Raw genomic sequence first — 21,883 nt, 5'->3', positions numbered from 1 at the left:
TTCACAACTATGAAAGTGTCCACTAAATTTTGCAAGTAAGGAGTCCGGAATTTACGACCCTACTTGAGGACGATTACATGAAATAGAAATCATCAAGACAATATTGAATGTCTGAAGTTTTACCAGGAAACAGTTCAACTACAATAAGTAGTTCAAATTACTTACATTACATTAAAATTCAAATTAATATTACAGAATATCAGAGAAATAATTTCTTCACATGATTGCTTTATTGAGGATAGAAGTTTACAAGTTGCTTCTAATCACAAGTGTACTGAACATTTTTTGTGTATTTTCCGTTAATAGCGAATTTCTATTAGTTCATTATTTCGCGCATACACTGTCAAAATCCTCTTCTATAAGGCTCGGCTGGATGTTCGCCTTGAATTGCTTGTAAGGACACGGTGTCTGGCAATTTGGAATGTTCACTTCAGTGGGATTTTCGTCGTCGTAGGATGCAAAATATAACAACTGAAAAATGCGTAGCGTTAGAATAATGGCTAGTGATCATCAACAGATTATTGTTAGTATTACTAGGGATGCAATCAATTACCTTCACTTCATAATCATGATCTATTTCTGAATTTTCATGAAGCTCCAAGTTAAGTGCAGACCCATAGTCAGGCATGACCGGTATCTGATCTCGAACCCCAAAGAAATGAAGCATTCCAGCAATAGTTGCGTCGTGTGCTGAATATAATAAAACATTCTGGTCGGCAGATCCTGTTATCAAGTTGTCAAATCTGTTCATCATGTCCTTAAATAGAATCGAACTCCGTATTTTCATCAAATACGCAGAAGTGAAACTATCGAAAACAATATGGCTAATTGGTTTGAGGTATGGCTCATGAACAGGTTCAGTCCAGGCAGGCAATTCAAGATTGTTGTCTTTTTGAACCGACAGAGTATCCTCCACATACATCATGATACTGGAAAAACTTACAGGCTGTGGAAATGGAATATGTTTCAAAGTTGTTGGTTGAATTTTCTTTCTTTATACTTACAAAGCCTGTGTTCTCCTCCAAATATGCTAACAACTCTTTGCCCTCTGGTGATTCGAAATCTATGACTTTCTTGAATTCAGGGTCATCTAAGGGTGGTCCGGTTACTAAGATCTTTCCATATTTGGGACACCACTTTCCAGGTACACCTAACATCTGATATGAATGTGAGTTAAAATCAAGCGAGTGCAATAAAAATTGAAAAATGTTACTTCATCCTTGTCTCCTGGTATGACATTAATTAGACTTGAGGGCCATTCGCCTCTAACAAATCCATTTAAGAAGTTCGTAACGCTATCGACGCATCGCTGAACGGAACTGCTCAAAACCAAAATTTTATCGAGATCGACTGCTTTTGTGTCGCAATCAGCAGAAATGAGGGATGAATACCGAATGGATTTTATGAATCCAGATGCATATAGTTGTTCAGCCCCTTTCTAATAAATGACGAATGAAATATATTCAATGCATGATGGAAAATAAATGTTCATAAAATGTAAGTAAAATCTATACCTGAGATAGTGCTCCGTATCCACCTGGCCAAGGATATTCACGGTAAGGATCAAATCTATAAGGCAATGTGGGTGCTCGATCTCCATGCCGGAAAAGCTAATAAACAAAACTGAGAAGTGAACACAACAAAATACAACACAACAAATACCATTGAAACAGCCTTCAATGTAGATTCTCCCTTCCCACATTGCGAATAAACTGACAAGGATTTTGCGCCATTAGTATCCACCCCGCTTAGTATCAAAATACTAAGTAAAACAAGATCTCGAGTAGCAAAATTAGTCAAAGCCATTTCGAATAAAAACTTCAACTGCCTGATAAGTGGTAACGAAAAGAAAGGTAAATAATTTGTCGCGAATTTGATATGATTCCACTAATCAGTTGAACAGCTGCAGAACCGATGAAGTTCCAGACGAAATCCGGTCAATTTATAGTAAAAAGTAATCTAGGCTCCCCCATGAATCTCCCATCCAATAATGCTACTTAAGAAGCACTCATACACTCATGGAATTAGGTCTAATAACATAATTATAAAATTATCAGATTAGTGATATATCATATAATATATATTATCGAAAAAATAATTTATAAGTTTTCGATACTGATGGTTTCGAGCGCAGTCACCTCCGGCGTTGATAAAATCGGCCTGAAAAAGATTCTTTCCGCCTTGTTGTTAGCATGCATGATTTGAAGAAATTTAAGTAGACTTTTCATGCGATTCATTTTCTTGATAAAACAAATTCTTGATTAAAGGTTATAATCAAACAGTGGTTGACTCATATTTACACAAAAAAAACAATTCATTTTATTATTTATATTATTAACAAAAAATCGTCAAAACAATTTGGCTTCTTTTAGAATATATTTCATAGTAGTTTTAGACTACCGTAGATGGGTTTGACGATGGCCATAGGACTATGCTAGGTGGTCTTAGTCGACTAAGAGGTCAGAGTAATATCAAAAAACTAAAAAGATGCTGAAATTTACTGTGGAGCCCACGAATACCGAAAGTTCCATTGAAGTGTCCCGTCGATTGTCCTAGTCAGGCTCGGGAATAAAGAGGGATCGTTTTGGATACTTCACTCCCTCACGTGGCAGTTGCCGCATGTCCTTTAAGACGATCATCCCGTATGTCGGGTTGGAGAAATCGATTTTTCTTTTTGCATGAATTGTATCTATATATAGTGGAGAATATGTGGGCAAAGTGATTTTCCGATATTCCGAGAAGTTCAGAAATTACAGTGTTAAACAGGTAAGGAGTTTGCAGCAGCATCGAATCTTTTTTTACCTGTTGGTTTTTTACCTAAGCCTTATAAATTCGAACACAAGTATAAATATAAAAAGATGGAAAACCAATCAATTGTCTCAATCTATCGGACATAGAGATCGACGAAGCCATCACCTTGGCCACAGATGCCATTAATACTGCTACACGCAGAAACGCAAGGCTTATCAAAGTCGACGAGTTACAATACAACTCAGTCCCTCACGATATCATGCTCCACATGAAAGTCAGGCAAATATGGCGTAGGAAACTCAAACGTACTTTCCACAAACACGGAAATAAAGTTAATGCTGAGTATAAAGCATTACTTGCCCGGATTAATTGTCTGAGTACAATAATTCGGCAAAGAGTGGCGATTTTCCGCAACAAAGAACTAACAAGGAAACTAGTAGATATTAAGCCCGGCCCAGATATGTTTCAGCATATCAACAGGCTAATCGGCAGACACAAATCCCGTAATATAGCTCTCTCCAAGAACGGGGAGCACATCTGCAGTGACGCTAGGAAAGCGCAAGTTCTCGCGGAATCTTTTGAGACTCAGCTCAATTCCCCTCCGCCTCAAAATAACCCGACTATATGGTCGATTGTTGATTCAACAATCAAGGCCTTCGTCTCTGAGAACTCCCAGAAACTCACTAAATTCAGTACAACCAACACCTCAGTCAAGCCAACGGAATCGCAACATTTTCTGAGTTTACCACAACTCACCGACTTAACCCAAAACCTCAATGGTAAAAGGTCAGCCGGACCTGATGAACTTTGTAATAAAGAACCTGCCCAGAGCCACATTGAAATTCTTATTAACAGTTTTCAATTACTGTATTAATAATGGCTACTTTCCATTCACGTGGAAAGTTGCAAAAATTATTGCGATCCGTAAAAAAGGCATTTCCAGCGAGCCAAGCAATTTCAGACCCATTTCTCTATTATCCAACCTTGGCAAACTGTTTGAGAAAGCATGGTCAGTTGGGCTAGTCCAGCACTGCAACCTCAACAAAATTATCCCTGACCACCACGGAACCCAGCACGCACTGAGCTACCTTCACGACACTGTTGTCTCAAGACTTAACGTCAACAACAAACCCACAGTAGCATGTGCGTTAGATTTAGAAAAGGCCTTCGACTCCGTGTGGGTAAACGGACTTATATACAAATTAATAGACAATGAATTCCCAGTCCCGATAATTAGACTTGCGTTAATTTTTTTCGAAGATAGGCACTTTTATGTCAGCGTTGGGAATGAATTCTCCGATCTCTTGCCGGTAACGTCGAGTGTACCGCAAGGATCCATTTCTGGGCCAACTTTCTATAACATCTTCACGGCTGACATTCCGATCCCCGATGAAGGCGTTGACTTCATCCAATTCGCCGATGATACGCTTATCTTCGCTTCAAACCTCCACCCCAACAGGGCAGCCAAAGCGGTTGAGAACTACATTATAGTCCTCTGCAGGTACTACCGTAGTTGGGGAATCAAGATAAATGAGGGAAAAACGCAAATCTGCAATTTTGGGAGAAAATTTAAATACGTAGGTTCTAGAGGCATCCACAGGAAAGCTAAACGCTTGAAAATGAGAATCGGGAACACCACAGTGAGCAGATCTAGTTCGATCAAATACTTGGGAGCAACCCTGCATTAACTCCTCAAGTTCAAACCCCACCTCCAGCTCGCTATCAGCAAGGCACGCGGTGCAGTCAGTCGCATCTACTCTCTTCTTCGCATGACAGTAGGTCTCAGCACCAAAACCAAACTGACACTGTATAAGACCCTGATTAGACCCGTTACCTGTTACGGAGCACCAATTTGGATCTCATGCTCTAACCAAGCCATGGCAAAATGCGAGTCATTCGAACGCCGAATCCTTAGACATTGCACAGGCTTGTCTTATAACTGGAAAACCAAAAAGATGGGCAAAAACGCCGAAGTGTACAGGCGAACCAAAGTCAAACCACTTCGAGAACACGTTCTCACAATAATGGAAAGGTTCTTCGAAAGAACGGAGGACCACCCCAACCCATTAATTCGGCATTTCTACCAACAGGGTAAAACCTCCCCATTGGCCACATTCTTAAGGCTCTGCCAAATCGTGAGTTCATACCACAGACCGAAAATCCGCACCCTTTTTGAAACTCCCTGCCTGGTAGGAGTGGATAGGGGCTAAGCACAGTAAATTGTAAGTGCTCATTGTATATATTAGATTAAGCTAGATTAAGTTAAAATAAGTTAGGTTAAGTAAGTAAATTTCAACCTTCTCGCGCCTTTAGTGCAGGCGCAGTATTGAAAAGTCAAGATTATACAACAATTGTCAAGATCCATGTATGTAAAAAATTATATACTAAGTAAAGTAAATTATAGAGAAGGTCGGGTTGGCCAAACAATGTAATAGTCACCCGTTTGATAGAGTTAAGATCAATTAGCCATTATTTAAGCCAGCATTAAGTAACCATTGTCTAGTTGTAAGTCACTATTTGAATAAATTGAATTGAATTGAAAATCAATTGTCTAAACTTATTTGCTGCTTGAAAGGATTTCAAGCTATACTCAGTTGTATTTTGTTGTAAGTATTGTGCTGTTTGTGTGTTCAGTGATTTTTTTAAATGGATCGTACGAAGGGAGATCGCTTTAACGTTCAACGTCATGCTCGCACTAAAAAACGAGTATTTCATGGGAATCGATACTTATCAGAGAAGAAAAAGGACTTCGCATCAACATCAGGAAAGAAACCATGTTCATGGGTGTTCCAATTGCGACAAGCTTTGTATATTGTATATTGGATTTAGCTGGAGTTTTCTCAGGTATTTCTGCAAATTTCTGCAAATAATAAAATATACGTAGTAGTAAAAAAGAAATGCATAGGACATGTCGAGAAAAGAATGGGAACGCGGCTTAGGAATGCAAAGAAGAATCACAAAGGCTTTGGTGGAAAAGGGGCTGGAAAACTTACTGATAAGATTATTAATGACCTCACTACATGTTTTAGGCTAGCTATTCGTCGACACGCAAATTCGATAGAAGGAATGATGCAAGAAATTTGGGCAACTTTCTTCCATAAATGTTCTACAGGCGAAAATCCTCAGCATCAAAATTGTCCAGCAGGCGAGGACGGTTGGTGCAAATGGCGCAAAGCGGAAGCTAAAGGAGAACTGAATAGTTTCTACCACGAGAAAGCACCTTTGACTGAAGAAGTTCAAGAAGAGAAGAAGAAGAGTTACGAAGATTTGTCACGGGATGATCTCTTGAACAGATGCTTAGGAGCAGAGACTCAGAATAACAATGAGTCGTTAAATACATTGATCTGGACTTTCGCTCCTAAACACCTTCATTTTGGGGCCAAGGTCGTAGAAATAGCCACTTTTCTGGCTGTAATTATTTTCAATGAAGGCATGGCATGACATGGCATTCTCAAAATCCTAGTGACAATGGGATATCAAGTTGGTCACATATGTCAGGTTTATGTCGGCCGCCGTAATGAAGCGCGAAGCAGAGCAGAGCCAGAATTGAAACCAGAGAGCAACAATCGGTCTTACAAGACTTTTCTGAAGAAACGGAGGGTGCTCTCTATGGACCAGGTATAGCAGATTAATGGTGAGTTAAAATTTTACTGTTGATAATCGCATTTAAATTTTCAAATGCGTTTTTCTCGAAACTGCATCTTGAAAATCGGCTGCGACCACAGCTCAAAATCTATCCAACCTAATTCTTTGAAATTTTTACGACTTCTTTAATACATATCTATCTATCTACGGTCCGCAAACTAGGATAATTGCAATCGTAAGGGTCGTTTTTTTTATTCATAAAAAAAACCGTAAAAAAACACCAAAATCCAAAAAATTAAGTTTAAAAACCCATCAAAAATTTACCTTTTAATATTTTCTAATTATCCTAGTTTGCGGACCGTGGAATAGTGTCCACATTAAAATGCCGTTTAGTTTTTTTTCCTCAGATGAACACAGCGCCCTCCAGCGTGGCAGCACAAAAACACCTTTTGTTGGAGATGGGTGCATAAATTGACACGTATTCCGAAAACTAGCTACGATATCAAGCTGAAAAATTTATCACATATACTAGAGATATAAATAAACATATATATAGTGAAAAAATCATGTATCTATCTTTATCCAGTCCTCTAAAATAATTTTTCAAAAAAAGGCAAAAAACGGCCTTCACACTGGATGACCCCCTTAACCGATGCGAACCTGAAATACAAATCAACGGAGGTTGCGGGAACCCAGTGGAAACCGCAAACGAAGTTAGAACTGAAGAAATAATAAACAATCCCGGAAACAGGAAACTGGACGCTTTAGGCATGAAAGGTTTTATGTTTTTGGTGTGGGAGGAACTTTCAGTGTACGTTCACCCATTCGCACATATTTCTTTATGCACTTCCAAACCAGAAGATATACATACACACACCGATGGCCAAAAGTTTGAAACCAATATTAAAAATATAGGAAAATTAAATTAATCCTCCTATCGTACCAGGTTAATCCCGACCTGAGTTGCAAACATAGGGCTGCATGCGCCCAGGCGCGTGACAGCTATAAATATCGCAAAATAATTTTGCAAAGGAGTAGCCGCGGATAAGCAGAACGTTTCCGTCTGTGCTCGTCTTTCTAAACTCTTTCCGGGGTGAATGAATCGATACGTACACTGTCTCTAAACGACTCCCCTCCAAATACCTTCCCAACCTTTGAAGGTAACAATGGAACGCTGTAACATTGGGGCTCTTTTGCAGAGTTTACTGCTTCCCTAATACTCGTGGGAACTTGGACTTTTTGAGTAACAGTGGAGTTCACTTTCCATGTCCTACTCCCACATAGCAACACAAAAAGAACATTAGCACGGAACAGTCTCAACTTGATCTTGATGTTGGAATAACTGCTTTTCTAGATTCTAGACAGGTCTGTGAAAGCGGGTTTAACGCTGTTAATGCGTCGGGAAACATCCAGTTCGGTGCCTTCACCCGCACAAATCATGCTTCCTAGATACTTAAATTGATCGGTACCTCCGATGCTCGCGATCACCCGCCAGAATCTTGGCTTCATTGGTATTTATATTTACTCCTCCTTTTCCAAATCCAAATGCGGAGCCATTTGGCCAAGGTTCATGGCCCGGTGAGAGAGCAAGCAGCATGTCATCAGCGTAGTCGAAGTAATTCAGGAAAGATGTCATTGTCCATTCAACTCCTCCACGTCCTTCGATTAAGGCAGCATGAAGAACGTCACCGATAAAAAACAAATAATATCGGTGGCAAGATGCAAAACTGCCGGACTCGAGATGTTTTTTGATGCGTTCCAGGAGTATTTAAGCTATTATTTTTGCAACGGCAGAAAACACGAACATATCCCTCAAACTGAGAGAAGAGTAGTAGAGTAGATCCATAGTAACTGCAAGTGCAGCGATAGTTAACTCTGCTGGGAGACCTCAAAGCGGTTGGGTCCACAGGAGGAGGAACCTCAACCATGGTGAATTGTTCTTCCTACCTTTTCAGTTCGATATCATCTTGGATAAGAAGTTGACCGTTGATATCCTCCACAGGACCATCGAAAGATTTGCGACCACATGCAAGTTTTCTCATGATCGACAGACAGCCAGATTTTATGACAAGAAAAGAACGTGTTACTCAGTAGATCTGTCTCTCGATCAGCAAGATAGCTCTTCCATTATTGAGTGATAGCTAGGTCAAATGGTCAATATTGAACTTAGCTCTACAACCCTGCGAGAAATAGCGTAGACAATACACAAGCGAACCATCAGATCCCTCTGTCAGCACCTCTCTTGTAACGCATATCCAACAGACAATTCCTAAATCTAATGCTAATCAAGAAGTGGTCAATTTGTTTGTACGTATGGCGTCGGCCAATTGAAACTCATATGACCATATGGCCGCCTCTGAGCTCGAACCAACCAAGAATCTCATACTGTTTCCTATGCTGTCGCCAAGACTATGTTTCCCCATCACATGTCCGAGGAAGGTGTTGTCAGATCCCACATTAGCATTCAGATCATCCATCACGATCACAAAGTCACATTTAGGAAGCCTCCCCTGAACTGCGTTCAATTGCTCGTAGAAATCATCCTTCTCCAATATATTTGAAATTTCCGTTTGTGCGTAGCATTGTACAATTGTGATGCTCCTTAACCTACACAGGAATCTTGTAGTTAGAAGTTCGTCAGAAACTGACTCCTATGTCAGGAGAAGCCGCCTTTCTGTAGTTGTCAGAAGCAACCCGACATCGGATTCACGTCTGCTAACACTTGGCTTTCCAGAGTACGAAAGCACATTGCCGCAAGAGGGACAGGAGTACTCTCCAGAGTCCCACTATCTTACTTCGCTCAGACCCAAAATGTCCACTTTATATCGCTGAAATTCCTGCTGGGATTGGAGGAAGCGACCATTCTGAGCGGCCTTACTACCGTTACCGAGGAGCTTGTACACATTCCGGAAACCAATCATAGCCAGCGAGAATATCTACTTTCTGGTTATATTGACATTCAAAATTTTGAATTTCCAAAGAAGTGGCTAATTTGATCTATTATAACTTTGTTATTAATTGTGCGATTTCTACCATTAGGATTAAGCTCTATATGTTAGCCTACATTGCTGCAAAATTTAGTCTTGCTATGATGAACTTAAGGGGGGGTTCTGCAGCCAATTATTGAAAATTTTAGTAATATACTACAGTGTGCGGCAGCATAACTTCCTTTTTTAAAATGCGCGCCACTCAGTTAGTTGATGTCATAGCGGAGCGCTAGTGGTCTCGTTCAAGAGGGGATACTGTAAAGTTTTGTCCCGACACGGTTCAGTCGCCATCATGCGTTGGAATAGTGAGGAGCGTGCCTTTGCCGTTGAGATTTACTTTTCAAGCGGATGTTCGGTTATTGCAATACAGCGTGCATTTCTGAATCGCTTTAATTTAGCCCCGTTGGCTCCCGTCCCAGACCGCAAATCAATTGTTACATGGGTCACTATATTCAGACAAACTGCAAGTGCGACAAAAGGAAGAACTGGAGTCCCTCGCCCGTTAGATCACCTGAGAACATTGAAGCAGTGAGAGCGTCAATGTTGCGATCGCCACGGCGTTCTGCGCGCAAACACGCATCTGCCCTTGGACTATCCGATCGTTCTGTGAGAAGAATTCTTCGTGATGATCTTCATTTTCATCCCTATAAGATGGCGATAGTGCAGGAACTTTCAGAACGTGACTTCAATTCTCGGATGAACGTGTGTGAGCTTCTTCTTGATGTCGTTCCCGAGGGTGCTATAGTTTTTTTTAGCGATGAAGCCCATTTTCATTTGTGTGGGTCGGTTAACAAGCAAAACATGCACTACTGGGCTGACACCAACCCTTGAGAATTGCATCAAAAGCCTTTGCATTCACCCAAAGTCACAGTGTGGTGTGCAATTTCCTCAGCTGGAATTATTGGTCCCTGGTTTTTTGAGGAAAATGAGGTTACAGTGACAGTGAATTCGGACCGGTATGTAAACAAATTTGGATTTGGGGGACACTTGGTTCCAACAAGACGGTGCAACAGCACACACTTCAAGAGCATCTATGGCTGTTTTGAGGGAACACTTTCCAGAGCGCCTTATCTCAATTAGAGGCGATTTGGAATGGCCGGCACGCTCACCCGATCTGTCCCCTTGTGATTTTTTTCTATGGGGTTTTTTGAAATCCCGTGTTTATGTGAACCGTCTAAGAACCCTACGAGATTTGAAGACCAACATCCAAGAAGAAATTGCCAACATAACACCTGCTATGCTAACAAGAGTCATGACAAACGCCAGAAATCGGTTTACGCAATGTATGGAGAATGGGGGACGTCACCTAACAGATTTGATCTTCAAAACAATGTAAATAAAAACTTTAGACATGTACCTACATTATAAAAAATAAATAAATATTTTCCGATGCATACAATAGTTTTTATTGAGTTTTGAAAAAGGGAAGTTATGCTGCCGCACCTTGTATTATTAATTTTAGTTGAAGGTATGGAGGGTATTTCGGAGCCTAGCCACTATATAGTGGGAGCGTCCTGATTTTTTTTTTCAGATTTTTCCATTGGGCAGTTTCTGAAAATGGTCCCGTTAAATAAATGGTCATTTTCGACCCCCTGAACTCCACGCCTTTCCACCGAATGTCAAAACGAAGACCAGCTTCGGAAAGTACTAATCGATACCTTTTATTTAATATCCCACATGACTATATTTCAATTTAACTTAACAGAATGTAACTCACTGTATGCGTGAGCGTTCACAGTTCCCACCTGTCCACTAAATTTGGGGTCAATCGCTGCTACAGTCTCGGAGAAAAATGCGTGTAACGAACAGATAGGCAGACACGCAGACAGGCGGACAGACGGACAGACAGTCCTGTGAGGAGTCGCCAGATCTCCCATCAGGCGCGACCCCAGCTGGTGGATTGGGGCATACCTATTCATGTGTAAATATGTGTTCATGCACTTTTCTTTTCTGACTGTGCATGGGCTAGTGTTTGCTCATCTCTGGTGCGCGGACCAAAATGGCTATGGGAAGGATACCCAGAAAATAAAACCAAGATGGACGACTTGAGAAGGAGTAAAGTTACGGTGCAGAGGCTCGGCACCCCAGTACCGGCGACTTTTGGGAGTGAGCAAGCGGGTTCCCGGTCGTCGATATCCCTCGACTGCAGTGCCTCGATAGTGGACAACTTGGCCACCGTTGCATCTAATACTACAAGTGTTTTAGATTTGGAGAAGGAGGTGTTCAAACGAAGCACAACTCTACCAAGATCACCAATTGCAAAGACAAAGAATGATTGGCTAAAAGGAGATGGAGATAGCTGGCCAAAAAAGGTGATTTCGACACCCATCGGATTTGATCATGCGGTACTCCAGCAGCAGCAAATTGATCCATTCAGGAGAAGCTCATCAATTTTACGATCCCCTCCAATATCAAAGCCGGCAAAAGAGAAAGCTCATGGGAGCTCAGCAACTGGAAAAGGTGAAGGAGTCGGTAAAAGGAGTGGTCTGGCCGGGACTCGCCGAGAACAGAGCCCTGACCCATAAGAACTACCTTTTATGCAGCTTGGGACTAAAATAGTTGAGCTGCTCGAATTCATCAAGGACAAGCACAACGTGCACCAAGCCATTAAGAACATGGTGAGAGCCATCAGGGTGCCTTACAGTAGGTCCCAGGAAGAAGTAAGAAAGTCTAAGGAAAAGCCGGATATTCCAGCCCCAACAGTGTCACAGGCGACCCAAGTGACACCAAAGCAGAAGGTCACCGATCTTCGATCAAGTAAGCGAGTGCGGGACAAAGAGGGCGAAGCTTTGGTGAATCAACAGGCACCAAAAAGGAAGAAAGGAGGCTCGACCAGTGCAACAAACGGAACTAAAAGTTCTGAAGGGCCCAAAGTGCCCAAAGTAGGAACGTCGGCTAGCGAAACGAAACCAAGAGAAAATAACAGCGGTGGTTGGACTAAGATCGTGAACAAGAAAAGAGACAAGAAACCAAAGATGCGAATTCGCCCGGAGGCAATTGTAATCTCCAGCAAAGGACATCTAACGTATGCGGAGATACTGAAGAAGGTGAAATCTGACCCCGACCTAAAAGACCTAGGCGCAAATGTCAGCAAATTCCGGAGGACCCAGAAAGGGGATCTCATGTTTGAACTGAAAAAAATCAGGCGTGGGGAAAACTGACGGCTTTCGTAACCAAGTTTTAAACTCACTTGGGGAGAATGTCGCGGTTCGTTTCCAAAAACATGAGATCTATATCCAGTGCAAGAATCTCGATGAGGTAACATCCAGAGAAGAGATCTGCACTGCCTTGAGAGAACAATTCAAGTTGGAAGAATTCAGGGAAGAATCTATTGTGAGCCTAAGAAAAGCTTATGGCGGTACTCAAACGGCCACAATGCGACTGCCAGTGGAGTCAGCGCAGAAATTGTTGGCCGTGGGGAAGGTTCGGATTGGATGGGTTGCTTACCGACTAAGGGAACAGATCTCTTTAAAAAGGTGCTTCGCGAAGGCATGCACTAGCGGCATCGATCGGTCCGATCAATGTCGAAGGTGTGGGGAAAAAGGACATATTGCCAAGAATACAATAGAGATCCCAAATGCATTCTGTGCGAAGAAAAGGAGGGAAAGGATAACCGGAATATTGCCGGAAGTGGCAAATGCCCAGAATTTAGGAAGGCGTTAACTGCAGTGATAAAATGAGGTTAATACAAATAAATCTTAATCATTGCAGGGTCGCACAAGATTTGTTTGCGCAGACCACTTACGAATCCGCGATGGGGATTGCTGTCATTAGTGAACACTACAGAAATCTTGACGGTGGTGAATGGGTCACAGATTCGACTGGTGGAGCGGCGATATGGGCGTGCGGTCGTCAAGCCATATAATACAGTATGCGTCAGGCGGCTAGTGGCTTTGTGTGGGCGAAAATAAGCGGCATATTCGTATACAGTTGCTACGCTCCACCGAGCCTCACATTTCCTGAGTTTGAAGAACTGTTAGATGATCTTGTTCACGACGCAAGGGGACGAGGTCCAAAGGTGATAGCCGGTGATTTTAATACGTGGGTTATCGAGAGGGGCAGCAAAGAGACTAATGCAAGGGGGCGGTGCTTATTCGAAGCATTTGCCCAGTTAGATGTAGTTCTGGCGAACGAAGGCGATGTAAACACTTATCGGAAAAGGGGAACTGGTTCAATTGTAGATCTGACTTTTGTCAGCTCTGTGCTGGTACGTGGCATGTCCTGGCAAGTTAGCGAGGACTTCACGTATAGCGACCACGAAGCAATCACCTTTGAAGTAAGGACGGAGCCACAAGGCAGGAGATGTGCAACCCGGAAGATGAAATCCAAAAGAACACCAGGATGGCAAAAGCGATGGATGAGCAAACATTCATGGAGGTGTGGCTGGATCTGCCTAGTAAAGCAGTCACCTCGACGGATAGAGCTCTCCATGTTACACAAAGCATCTCCAAGGCATGTGATGCGTCGATGCCTAGAGGATGCTCATTCTCCACTAGAAGACCCAATTATTGGTGGTATAGTGAACTTGGCAGCCTTCAATCGATTTGCCACAGAGCCGAACTGCTCAGAGGGCAATAGGTAGGATCGATCAGGGGCAAAAGGGGCATGCCTATAGGCAAGCTCGCAAGAACCTCTAACTCGCCATCCGGAGTAAGAGGGAATGTTTCAAGGAGCTCTGTTTAGAAGCGGACATAAATCCGTGTGGCCTATAAAATCGTGACAGGGCGATTCAGAGGCCGATCATCTCCCCAGATCACGTGCCCTATGCTCTTGTTGAAAATAATCCAAGGGTTATTTCCCCAGCAAGAGCGGGGTATTAACATTTTCCAGCGTCCCCTGAATGTGACGCCGATTCCACCAGTCACCAGCTGTTCGAAACGTGCATGTCCGAGGGTATCTTTCCAGCGACGTGGAAGCGGCAGAAGCTGGTGTTGCTACCTAGGGCTGGCAAACCGCCAGGGGAACCGTCCTCCTACAGACCCATATGTCTTCTAGACACTATGGGGAAAATGTTCTTTCTTTTTCTTCAGCCTTTGTCCCGTTCACAAGCGGGGTCGGCTCGTCGTGATCGGCTTCGCCATTTGGCTCTATCGAATGCCTGATCTGGGTGCAATCTCGAGGCATTCAAATCCCCATCCAGCGTATCAAGCCACCGTTGCTTAGGTCTGCCTTTTGGTCGTTTACCATCGACTTTATGGGGAAAATGTTATTTGTAATAGACTACTCCCAGTCATCGAGAGCCAAGGCGGCCTTTCAGATAGGCAGTATGGGTTCCGCAAAACCAGATCAACCATTGATGCCATCAAAATGGTTACTGGCTTGGCCGATAATGCAATTCACGGAAGGGGTTCTACCAGCAAATATTGTGTGGTGGTCACCATGGATGTGAGGAATGCATTCAATTCAGCCAATTGGAGCCTTATACGAAAGTCTCCGGCGACGATTGGTGTTCCCACCTACCTCGCCGCTATTATAGATAGCTATCTGCATGAGCGAACATTGTGGTATAATACCGATAATGGACCCAAGGAGTACGTTGTCTCCGCGGGTGTCCCACAAGGCTCTGTACTGGGCCCACTACTGTGGAATATCATGTACAATGATGTGCTTAACATTCCGGCTCCAGAGAAGGCCACGGTGGTGAGTTACGCCGATGACATAGCACTGGCTGTGGTCGCAAAGCATCTCGAGGATGCTGATTTGTACTCAAGCGAAGCAATCAGTGTTGTTAAGGCTTGGTTGGGGAGTGCTGGGCTGGCACTCGTGGAGGAAAAGACGGAAGCGGTCCTCATCACTAAGCGCTGCAAAAGAAATTACGCCTGCGTTAGAATCGGGAATCCGATCATCACTTCCAAGCCGGTCATCAAATACTTGGGGGTGCTGATAGACGGAGGGACTTAATTTTAAGCAGCACATAGAGCATACTTGTAAAAGAGCATCCACCACGAGTATTGCTCTGGCAAGGCTGATGCCGAAAGTAGGAGGCCCGCGGCATACTTGCAGGCTGCTCATAGCCAGGGTGGTGAGCTCTATCGTGCTGTATGCAATCCCAGCTTGGGAGAAAGCACTGCAGGTTTTAGGCAATACACATAAATTGAGTGCAGTTTTCAGAAGAACATCCCTAAGGGTGTCGAGGGTGGTTTTAGTAAAAATCCCACTCTTTGGCGGGCCCAGGCCAGAGCCTTTTGAAGATTTCCACGGACAGACGGACAGACAGTAAACCGATTTCAGTAAGGTTTTTGTTTTACACAAAACCTTAAGAATGTTTAAGCGCTCGTACTTTCTCCAAGCTTCATATAGAGAAATTTAGAATCATCGTCGGTATTCCGCTCAGATTCCATTAAGACTGCCATTAATCTTAAATGAATCTTGAAGGAAGCTCTGCCTTTGGTTCCCGGTGGCTTGCGGCAAATGGATTGAGCCGGCTTAATATTAGCTGCAGACATGCGACCAATTTATTAAGCAATTTGTTGATTGCAGCGAGATTGCACGTCTGTGGAGAAGTTACCATTGGCCGATTAGATTGCAGCAACCGCAACTTGCCTAAAGATGTCCAATCTCGCTGCAACCAAGAACCTAGCTGACAACGCTTTCCAAAGTTTATCCGAAAATATACTCTCACACAAGGGAAAGTAGTATTATCCAGGGTTCAACTGTCTTCTCCTTTAACCACTAATTCTTAACATTCAAGAATATCAAAGAAGCAATTTCTTAATATAATTACTTTATTTAGGTAAAAACATATAAACTTAATAGGAATTGTACTGAAGAAGGGAGTAAGTAGCTCCCAAAATGCATGTATTTACATGAACAAAAACGTACCGAAGTTAAGAGAGCTGCCGTTTTACTCACTCACACAATTTGCTCCTAGTGAGCAGAGATTCTGATTCTGTGTAGTCTCCATTAAAAGGGAATCTGTCTCAATTCATTATTTCGCGCATGCGCTATTATAATCCTCTTCTATAATGTTCGGCTGAATGTTCAACTTGAATTGCTTGTAAGGACACGGTGCCGGACAATTTGGAATGTTGATTTCAACAGGGTTTTCCTCGTCGTAAGATGCAAAATAGACCAACTGAAAATACACAGCATTAGAATAATGGGTAGTGATTTTCTCAGCATTAATAGGGGATGATCCCAATTACCTTGACTTCATAATCGTTCTCTACTTCTGAATTTTCATGAAGCTCCAAGTTAAGAGAGGATCCGTAGGCAGGCATGACAGGGACCTGATCTCGAACCCCAAAGAAATGAAGCATTCCAGCAATATTTGCGTCGTGTGCTGAATACACTAAAATATTCTGGTCGGCAGATCCTGAGATCAGATTATCGAATCTGTTCGTTATATTTGCAAATAGAATCGAACTGCGAATTTTCATGTAATAGGAAGAGCTCAAACCATCAAAAACTATTAGAGAAAGTGGTTTGAGGTATGGTTCATAAACAGGTTCAGTCCAGGCAGGCAATTCAAGATTATTGTCTTGTTCGACCGTCAGAGTATCCGCAAGAAATAATAAGATGCTGGACCAAAACACAGGCTGCAAAAATAGAAAATATGTAGTTTGAAAATATGTAGTTTGGTTGGGTTGCCTTTATACTTACAATACCCGAGTGCTTCTCCACATAAGCCAAAAACTCCTTACCCTCCGGTGATCCGAAATCCATGACTTTCTTGAATTCAGGGTCATCCATGGGTGGCCCAGTTATTATGGGCTTTATATATTTGGGACACCACTTTCCAGGTGCAGCTAACATCTAAAATAAATGTGGATTTAAATCAAGTGAGATAATTGAAAGCAGGCAAATGTTACTTCATCCTCATCTATTGGTATTACGTTAATTAAACTTGAGGGCCATTCGCCTCTAACAAATCCATTTACGAAGTTTGTAACACTGTCGACACAACGCTCGACGGCGCTGCTCAAAACCAACATTTTATTCAAGTCGACAGCGCCAGTAGCCTCTGAGTCACAATTAGCAGAAAGAAGGGATGAATATCGAGAGGATTTTATGAATCCAGAAGCATGTAGTTGCTCAGCTCCTCTCTAAAAAAATATGAATGAATTAGATTGAATGTAACCCGAAATTATATGTTTAAGGTTTAGGTAATAATATTCATACCGGTGACAGTGCTTCATAACCACCTGGCCAAGGATAATCGCGGTAAGGATCCAATGGATAAGCCATTCCAGGTGCCCGATCTCCATGCCGAAAAAGCTAACAAATAAAATTGAAAAACGGACACAGTAAAATATGGCACAAGCAATACCATTGAAACAGCCTTCAATGTAGATTGCCCTTTCCCACATTGTGAATAACTCGATAATGATCGTCCACTGGTACTGCACACCCCGCTTAGTATCAAAACACCGAGTAATATCAGATTACGAGTAGCAAAGTTAGTCAAAGCCATTTCAGTCAAAAACTTCAACTGTCTGGTATGTGGTAAACTGCAGGGTAATCGAACTTTACCAGAAGCAATGAGAAAATTAAGTAATGGTCGTGGATTTGATATGTTTCTTCGATTCAGTAGAACGACTGCGAAACCAATGACTTTTCAGACAATACCCCGTCATTTTATAGTCAAACGTAATCTAAACTTCCTCATGCATCTACTATCCAATAATGAAACAGTTCTAGAAATACTAATCCAGGCATGGGATTACATATAGTAACAAAATTATAAGATTATCTTGGTCAGTATGTATGTATTATCATAAAATCATTTAGATATTTCCGATATCGACAAAATACGAGTAGTGCACACTCATCGTTGATAACATCTGCTTGCCAAGAAGTTGTTTCCTCCTTGTTATTATTATGTATGATGCATCGGACCAAAATATAATAATAAACAAATTATATCACATTTTCATGTAATGGATGTTTTCGATAGAGGTAATTTTTGATTAAAGATTTCAACCAACCAGTGATTAAAGCCATAACATTAAAAAAGAAGATAATTCTTCGCAAAATACTAATATTGAATTTTTAGGTTTTCTGGTTTTTCTCATTTTCTTTTCTTGCTTTTATCCATTCAAATTTTCTGAACGAATCGATAACAAAATCTGTAAGCACTTTTCCTTGAAAGCAGCCTTTTGTGTGAAATACGGGATATAGCATGATTTTCGGGGAAAAACGACTCTAAAATAATAGAATTATATTACTCTTCAGACCTTCATCAGTCGAAATATATCTTTGGATCCTCTTCCTTGTAAGAACAATTATATTGTCTATTAAAAATGACGTTTTTATATGCATACCGAAACTTAAGTATTCACTATCGATTTTCAAAAACATGAGGCTTTAAAAGCTCCTTTTACACAAAATCCTGAGAGCACTTGTACGAATAGCACCTTATTTAAATGGACTCCGTCGCTTAGTAATAGCAAACGATTCTATGTATGGCGTTTATTCATCTCATACATATGTATTTTTTGCTAATCGTCATCACTGTGAATTTTGATGTTACTCCCTGGATTGATTATTAAGGTCTTGTGTGAAACAAAACCTTATTTGAATCGAGTCGATGTCTGTCTGTCTGTCTGTATGTCTGTCTGTCTTTTTTACTTTTTTTTTAGGAGGTGGAAATCTTCAAAAGACTGTGGCCTGGGCCGCCAGAGTGTGGGATTTTTACCCACTAAAACCACCCCCAACTAACCCCTACCCCGTGGAACCACCTTTAGGTATTACATCACGGGGCGGAGTTAGCTTACTTTAGCTAGGTCTCCTTCCGTCTTCCGGCGGGGTTTGGAACCCAGCCTTCCTCAATTTTTCTGTTTTTCGCAGTTTCTCCTGGATTACTGCGATCATGCAATTGATCGCATCCCAGTTTTCCTGACAAGCTACCATTCTCCGAACAACATTTTGCGGTGATAACACTTCACCTAGAGTTTCCTCTAAGTTCCTCCTTTCTTCCACGGACTTAGGACATTTGAAGAATACGTGCGCTGGGTCCTCTGGGACCCCGTCGCAGTTTGGACAAAAAGGTGAGGTGTCCAATTTAAACCTGTACAGGTATTGACGGTATCCTCCATGGCCGGTGAGAAACTGGGTGAGATTATAATTGATTTCCCCATGCTTTCTCTCCAGCAACTCGCTGATGGAAGGGATCAACCTGTAAGTCCAACGACCCTTTTCCGACTGGTCCCTTCGCTGTTGCCATCTGCTTGCCATCTCTCTCTTTCGGCTTTCCGGCTTCCGTCTGTCTGTCTGTCATAGCCGATTTATTCGGAAACGGCTGGACGGATTGTCACGAAAATTGGTAAGAGTGTGTGATCTGCTGTTCTCTTTACCTGCAGCTAGTGGCGCCATTTTGTGTCAAGTTTAAGGGGGGTTCCCCATACATGTGCATGGAGGGTGCAATTTTTTTTTACATCAAATGTGGCCGTGTGGGATATCAAATTAAAGGGTTCAATTGGTACTTTTCGAAACTGGTTCCATTTCCATTCCATTGGTAGAAACATAGAAGAGGGGGGGTTCAAAATATGACCCCCAAAAAGTGTAATAGGTCTTGTTGTCAGAACCTATCCAACTAAAAAATCTGAAAAAAATCACAGTGGTGCATCTTTACGAAATCTAGGCCTCAAAATACATCCGGTTCCAATATCTGCACAAATAAAGTTAATAATAGTATATTTACCCGGCAACCCCCTTATGTTCATCCCAGAATTATAAAATTTGGCATTTGTGTAACGAAGAACATAATGCAAAACTTGGTTGGTGGTTGAAGAAAATCAAACTGTTATTAACAAAGTCATACGGTGTGAACACATTTATTGACGCAACACAGACAGGTCGACCTGTTGCCGAAAAAGATGCCTTCTGGCAACTTCTCGATAAAAAGACCTGTAACGTGCGTGCTGATGACTATATCATTATTGCCGCCGACCTTAATAGACATGTTGGTGAAAACGCAGGGGGAAAGAGGTTTGGAACACGCAATGAGGGTGGCGAGCGTATAATCGATTTTGCGGACACCCATGACCTTGGACTTAAGAATACATGGTTCATCAAACGATTATAAGACGCCAACATTTTACCACGGCCACTGATTGCAAAGCTATTCCCTTTGAGACGCTCGCACCTGAACATCGGCCGTTGATTGCCGTTCTGCAAATCAAGCCACTGATAAAACAATGTGAGGAACGCATTGGCCCGCCGCGCATTAAATGGTAGCGATTTACTGAGGTGAAATGATCTCACTTATGCGATTACCAACTATTACGAAGGTGGAAGAATCGTGGGGCCAAATAAAAAACACGATCCACAAAGCGGAAGGCTGAAGAAAAAGAAAAAGTTGTTGAAATGAAGGTTCATGAAAAGAAACCGCTCGTCAATTGGCAAGTTTATAAGAATGTCATCCATGATGATTTTTGAAGGCATTCTTGATAACCTTTGAAATCTTTGAAATTACCGTCAATCAAGCCAGATTTGTCAAGGACTGCGGAACTACTGGCGCAATACACTCTACATGGTTACTCATGGAGAAACACCGCGACAAACATCGGATTTTTTACATTGCATTTCTGGATCTGGAGGAAGCGTTTGACCATGTGCCACACAAAGTAATCTGGTGTGCTATACGACAACAATTAATGCCAGAAGAATTCGTACGCTGTGTTAAATTTGTCTACGACGATTTGAAAAGTAAAGTTGGAAGTATGGCGAGTGTATCAAAACCGTTTCGTGTTTGTGTTGGTGTTCATCAAGGAAGCGCCCTCTCACTACACCTCTTTGTTCTGGTTATGGACACTGCCACACGGAGCATCCAATGTGCAGCGCACTATACACTGTTTTATGTAGATGACGTTTCCCTAGCGTCTAATCGGAAAAATTAACTCGAGCAATTGGCCAAAAATGGAATAATCGGCCCATGCAACACGGTTTCAGATTGAATCTAAATAAAACTGAATTTTTGACGACTGATCCCCATGAAGTAGGAAAAATCACTGTCAGCGGTAGTCAACTGCCCAGAACTGAACAATTAAATATCTCGGGTCGATATTATCAGCCACCGCAAAACTGTGTTATGAGATTCACGCATTAGGGCAACCTGGATGAAACGGCGTTTCACAACTGATTGGCGTATCAACGAAGGTCTTAAATCTAAAATGCGGTAATGGAAACGAAGATGTTGCGTTGGACTAGGGACGCGATCGATACGGGGTTGCACCGATCTTGGAAAAACTGCGAGGTGGGCGTCTTCGATGGTATGGTCACGTAATTCGTGCTAACGAGAATTCACTTGCCAAGATTGATCTGAATATGGAAGTCAATGGTAAACGCCCAAAATCAGGCCGAAACAATGGTGGTTTGATACGCTGAAAGGGAATTTAAAAGCGTTGCGATTGCATCCAGGTCCAAACCAAATGGCGAAACCGATCATGATGAGCTGACCCCGCTTGTGAACGGGACAAAGGCTGAAAAAAAAGGCATAGTGCTCCAAATGTCAAATATAGAATAGTTTAAGGAACTAGCTTAGTTTTCGCTAATATTTTGAAGTTGCATTCAGTTTATAGTTTTTTTTGTTTTATTTAAATTCAGAGCCTAATTAAACC

The 21,883-nt window shown here is 42.0% G+C and overlaps 2 protein-coding genes across 2 annotated transcripts; both read right to left on the bottom strand.

Moving 5' to 3' along the window:
- Positions 1 to 211: 211 nt before the first annotated feature.
- LOC119653133 (testicular acid phosphatase homolog) lies at positions 212 to 1,933 on the bottom strand. Its single transcript, XM_038057662.1, has 6 exons — positions 1,663 to 1,933; positions 1,515 to 1,610; positions 1,214 to 1,438; positions 1,005 to 1,157; positions 554 to 946; positions 212 to 471 (listed from the first exon to the last, which is right to left on the bottom strand). Exons 1-6 carry the CDS (start codon positions 1,804 to 1,806, stop codon positions 325 to 327), a joined length of 1,158 nt encoding a protein of 385 aa, XP_037913590.1. The 5' UTR covers positions 1,807 to 1,933; the 3' UTR covers positions 212 to 324.
- A 14,118-nt stretch (positions 1,934 to 16,051) lies between these two features.
- LOC119651589 (lysosomal acid phosphatase-like) lies at positions 16,052 to 17,859 on the bottom strand. The gene is made up of 6 exons (XM_038055236.1): positions 17,593 to 17,859; positions 17,445 to 17,540; positions 17,135 to 17,368; positions 16,926 to 17,078; positions 16,469 to 16,861; positions 16,052 to 16,398 (listed from the first exon to the last, which is right to left on the bottom strand). Exons 1-6 carry the CDS (start codon positions 17,734 to 17,736, stop codon positions 16,252 to 16,254), a joined length of 1,167 nt encoding a protein of 388 aa, XP_037911164.1. The 5' UTR covers positions 17,737 to 17,859; the 3' UTR covers positions 16,052 to 16,251.
- Between the last annotated feature and the right edge of the window lie 4,024 nt (positions 17,860 to 21,883).

Source organism: Hermetia illucens, chromosome 3 (genome assembly GCF_905115235.1).
Source record: "Hermetia illucens chromosome 3, iHerIll2.2.curated.20191125, whole genome shotgun sequence".
NCBI classification, from domain to species: Eukaryota; Metazoa; Arthropoda; class Insecta; order Diptera; family Stratiomyidae; genus Hermetia; species Hermetia illucens.
This window is presented reverse-complemented; position numbering and strand designations above follow the sequence as displayed.

Bases quoted from the DNA above. Each gene is read 5' to 3' on its own strand.
- LOC119653133 (XM_038057662.1), bottom strand. From the start codon at position 1,806: ATGGCTTTGACTAATTTTGCTACTCGAGATCTTGTTTTACTTAGTATT. The intron at 1,158-1,213 runs GTAACATTTTTC...CATTCATATCAG, and splicing joins TACCAGGAGACAAGGATGAA to ATGTTAGGTGTACCTGGAAA. The intron at 947-1,004 runs GTAAGTATAAAG...CCATTTCCACAG, and splicing joins TGGAGGAGAACACAGGCTTT to CCTGTAAGTTTTTCCAGTAT.
- LOC119651589 (XM_038055236.1), bottom strand. From the start codon at position 17,736: ATGGCTTTGACTAACTTTGCTACTCGTAATCTGATATTACTCGGTGTT. The intron at 17,541-17,592 runs GTATTGCTTGTG...TTTATTTGTTAG, and splicing joins CATTGAAGGCTGTTTCAATG to CTTTTTCGGCATGGAGATCG. The intron at 16,862-16,925 runs GTAAGTATAAAG...CTATTTTTGCAG, and splicing joins TGGAGAAGCACTCGGGTATT to CCTGTGTTTTGGTCCAGCAT.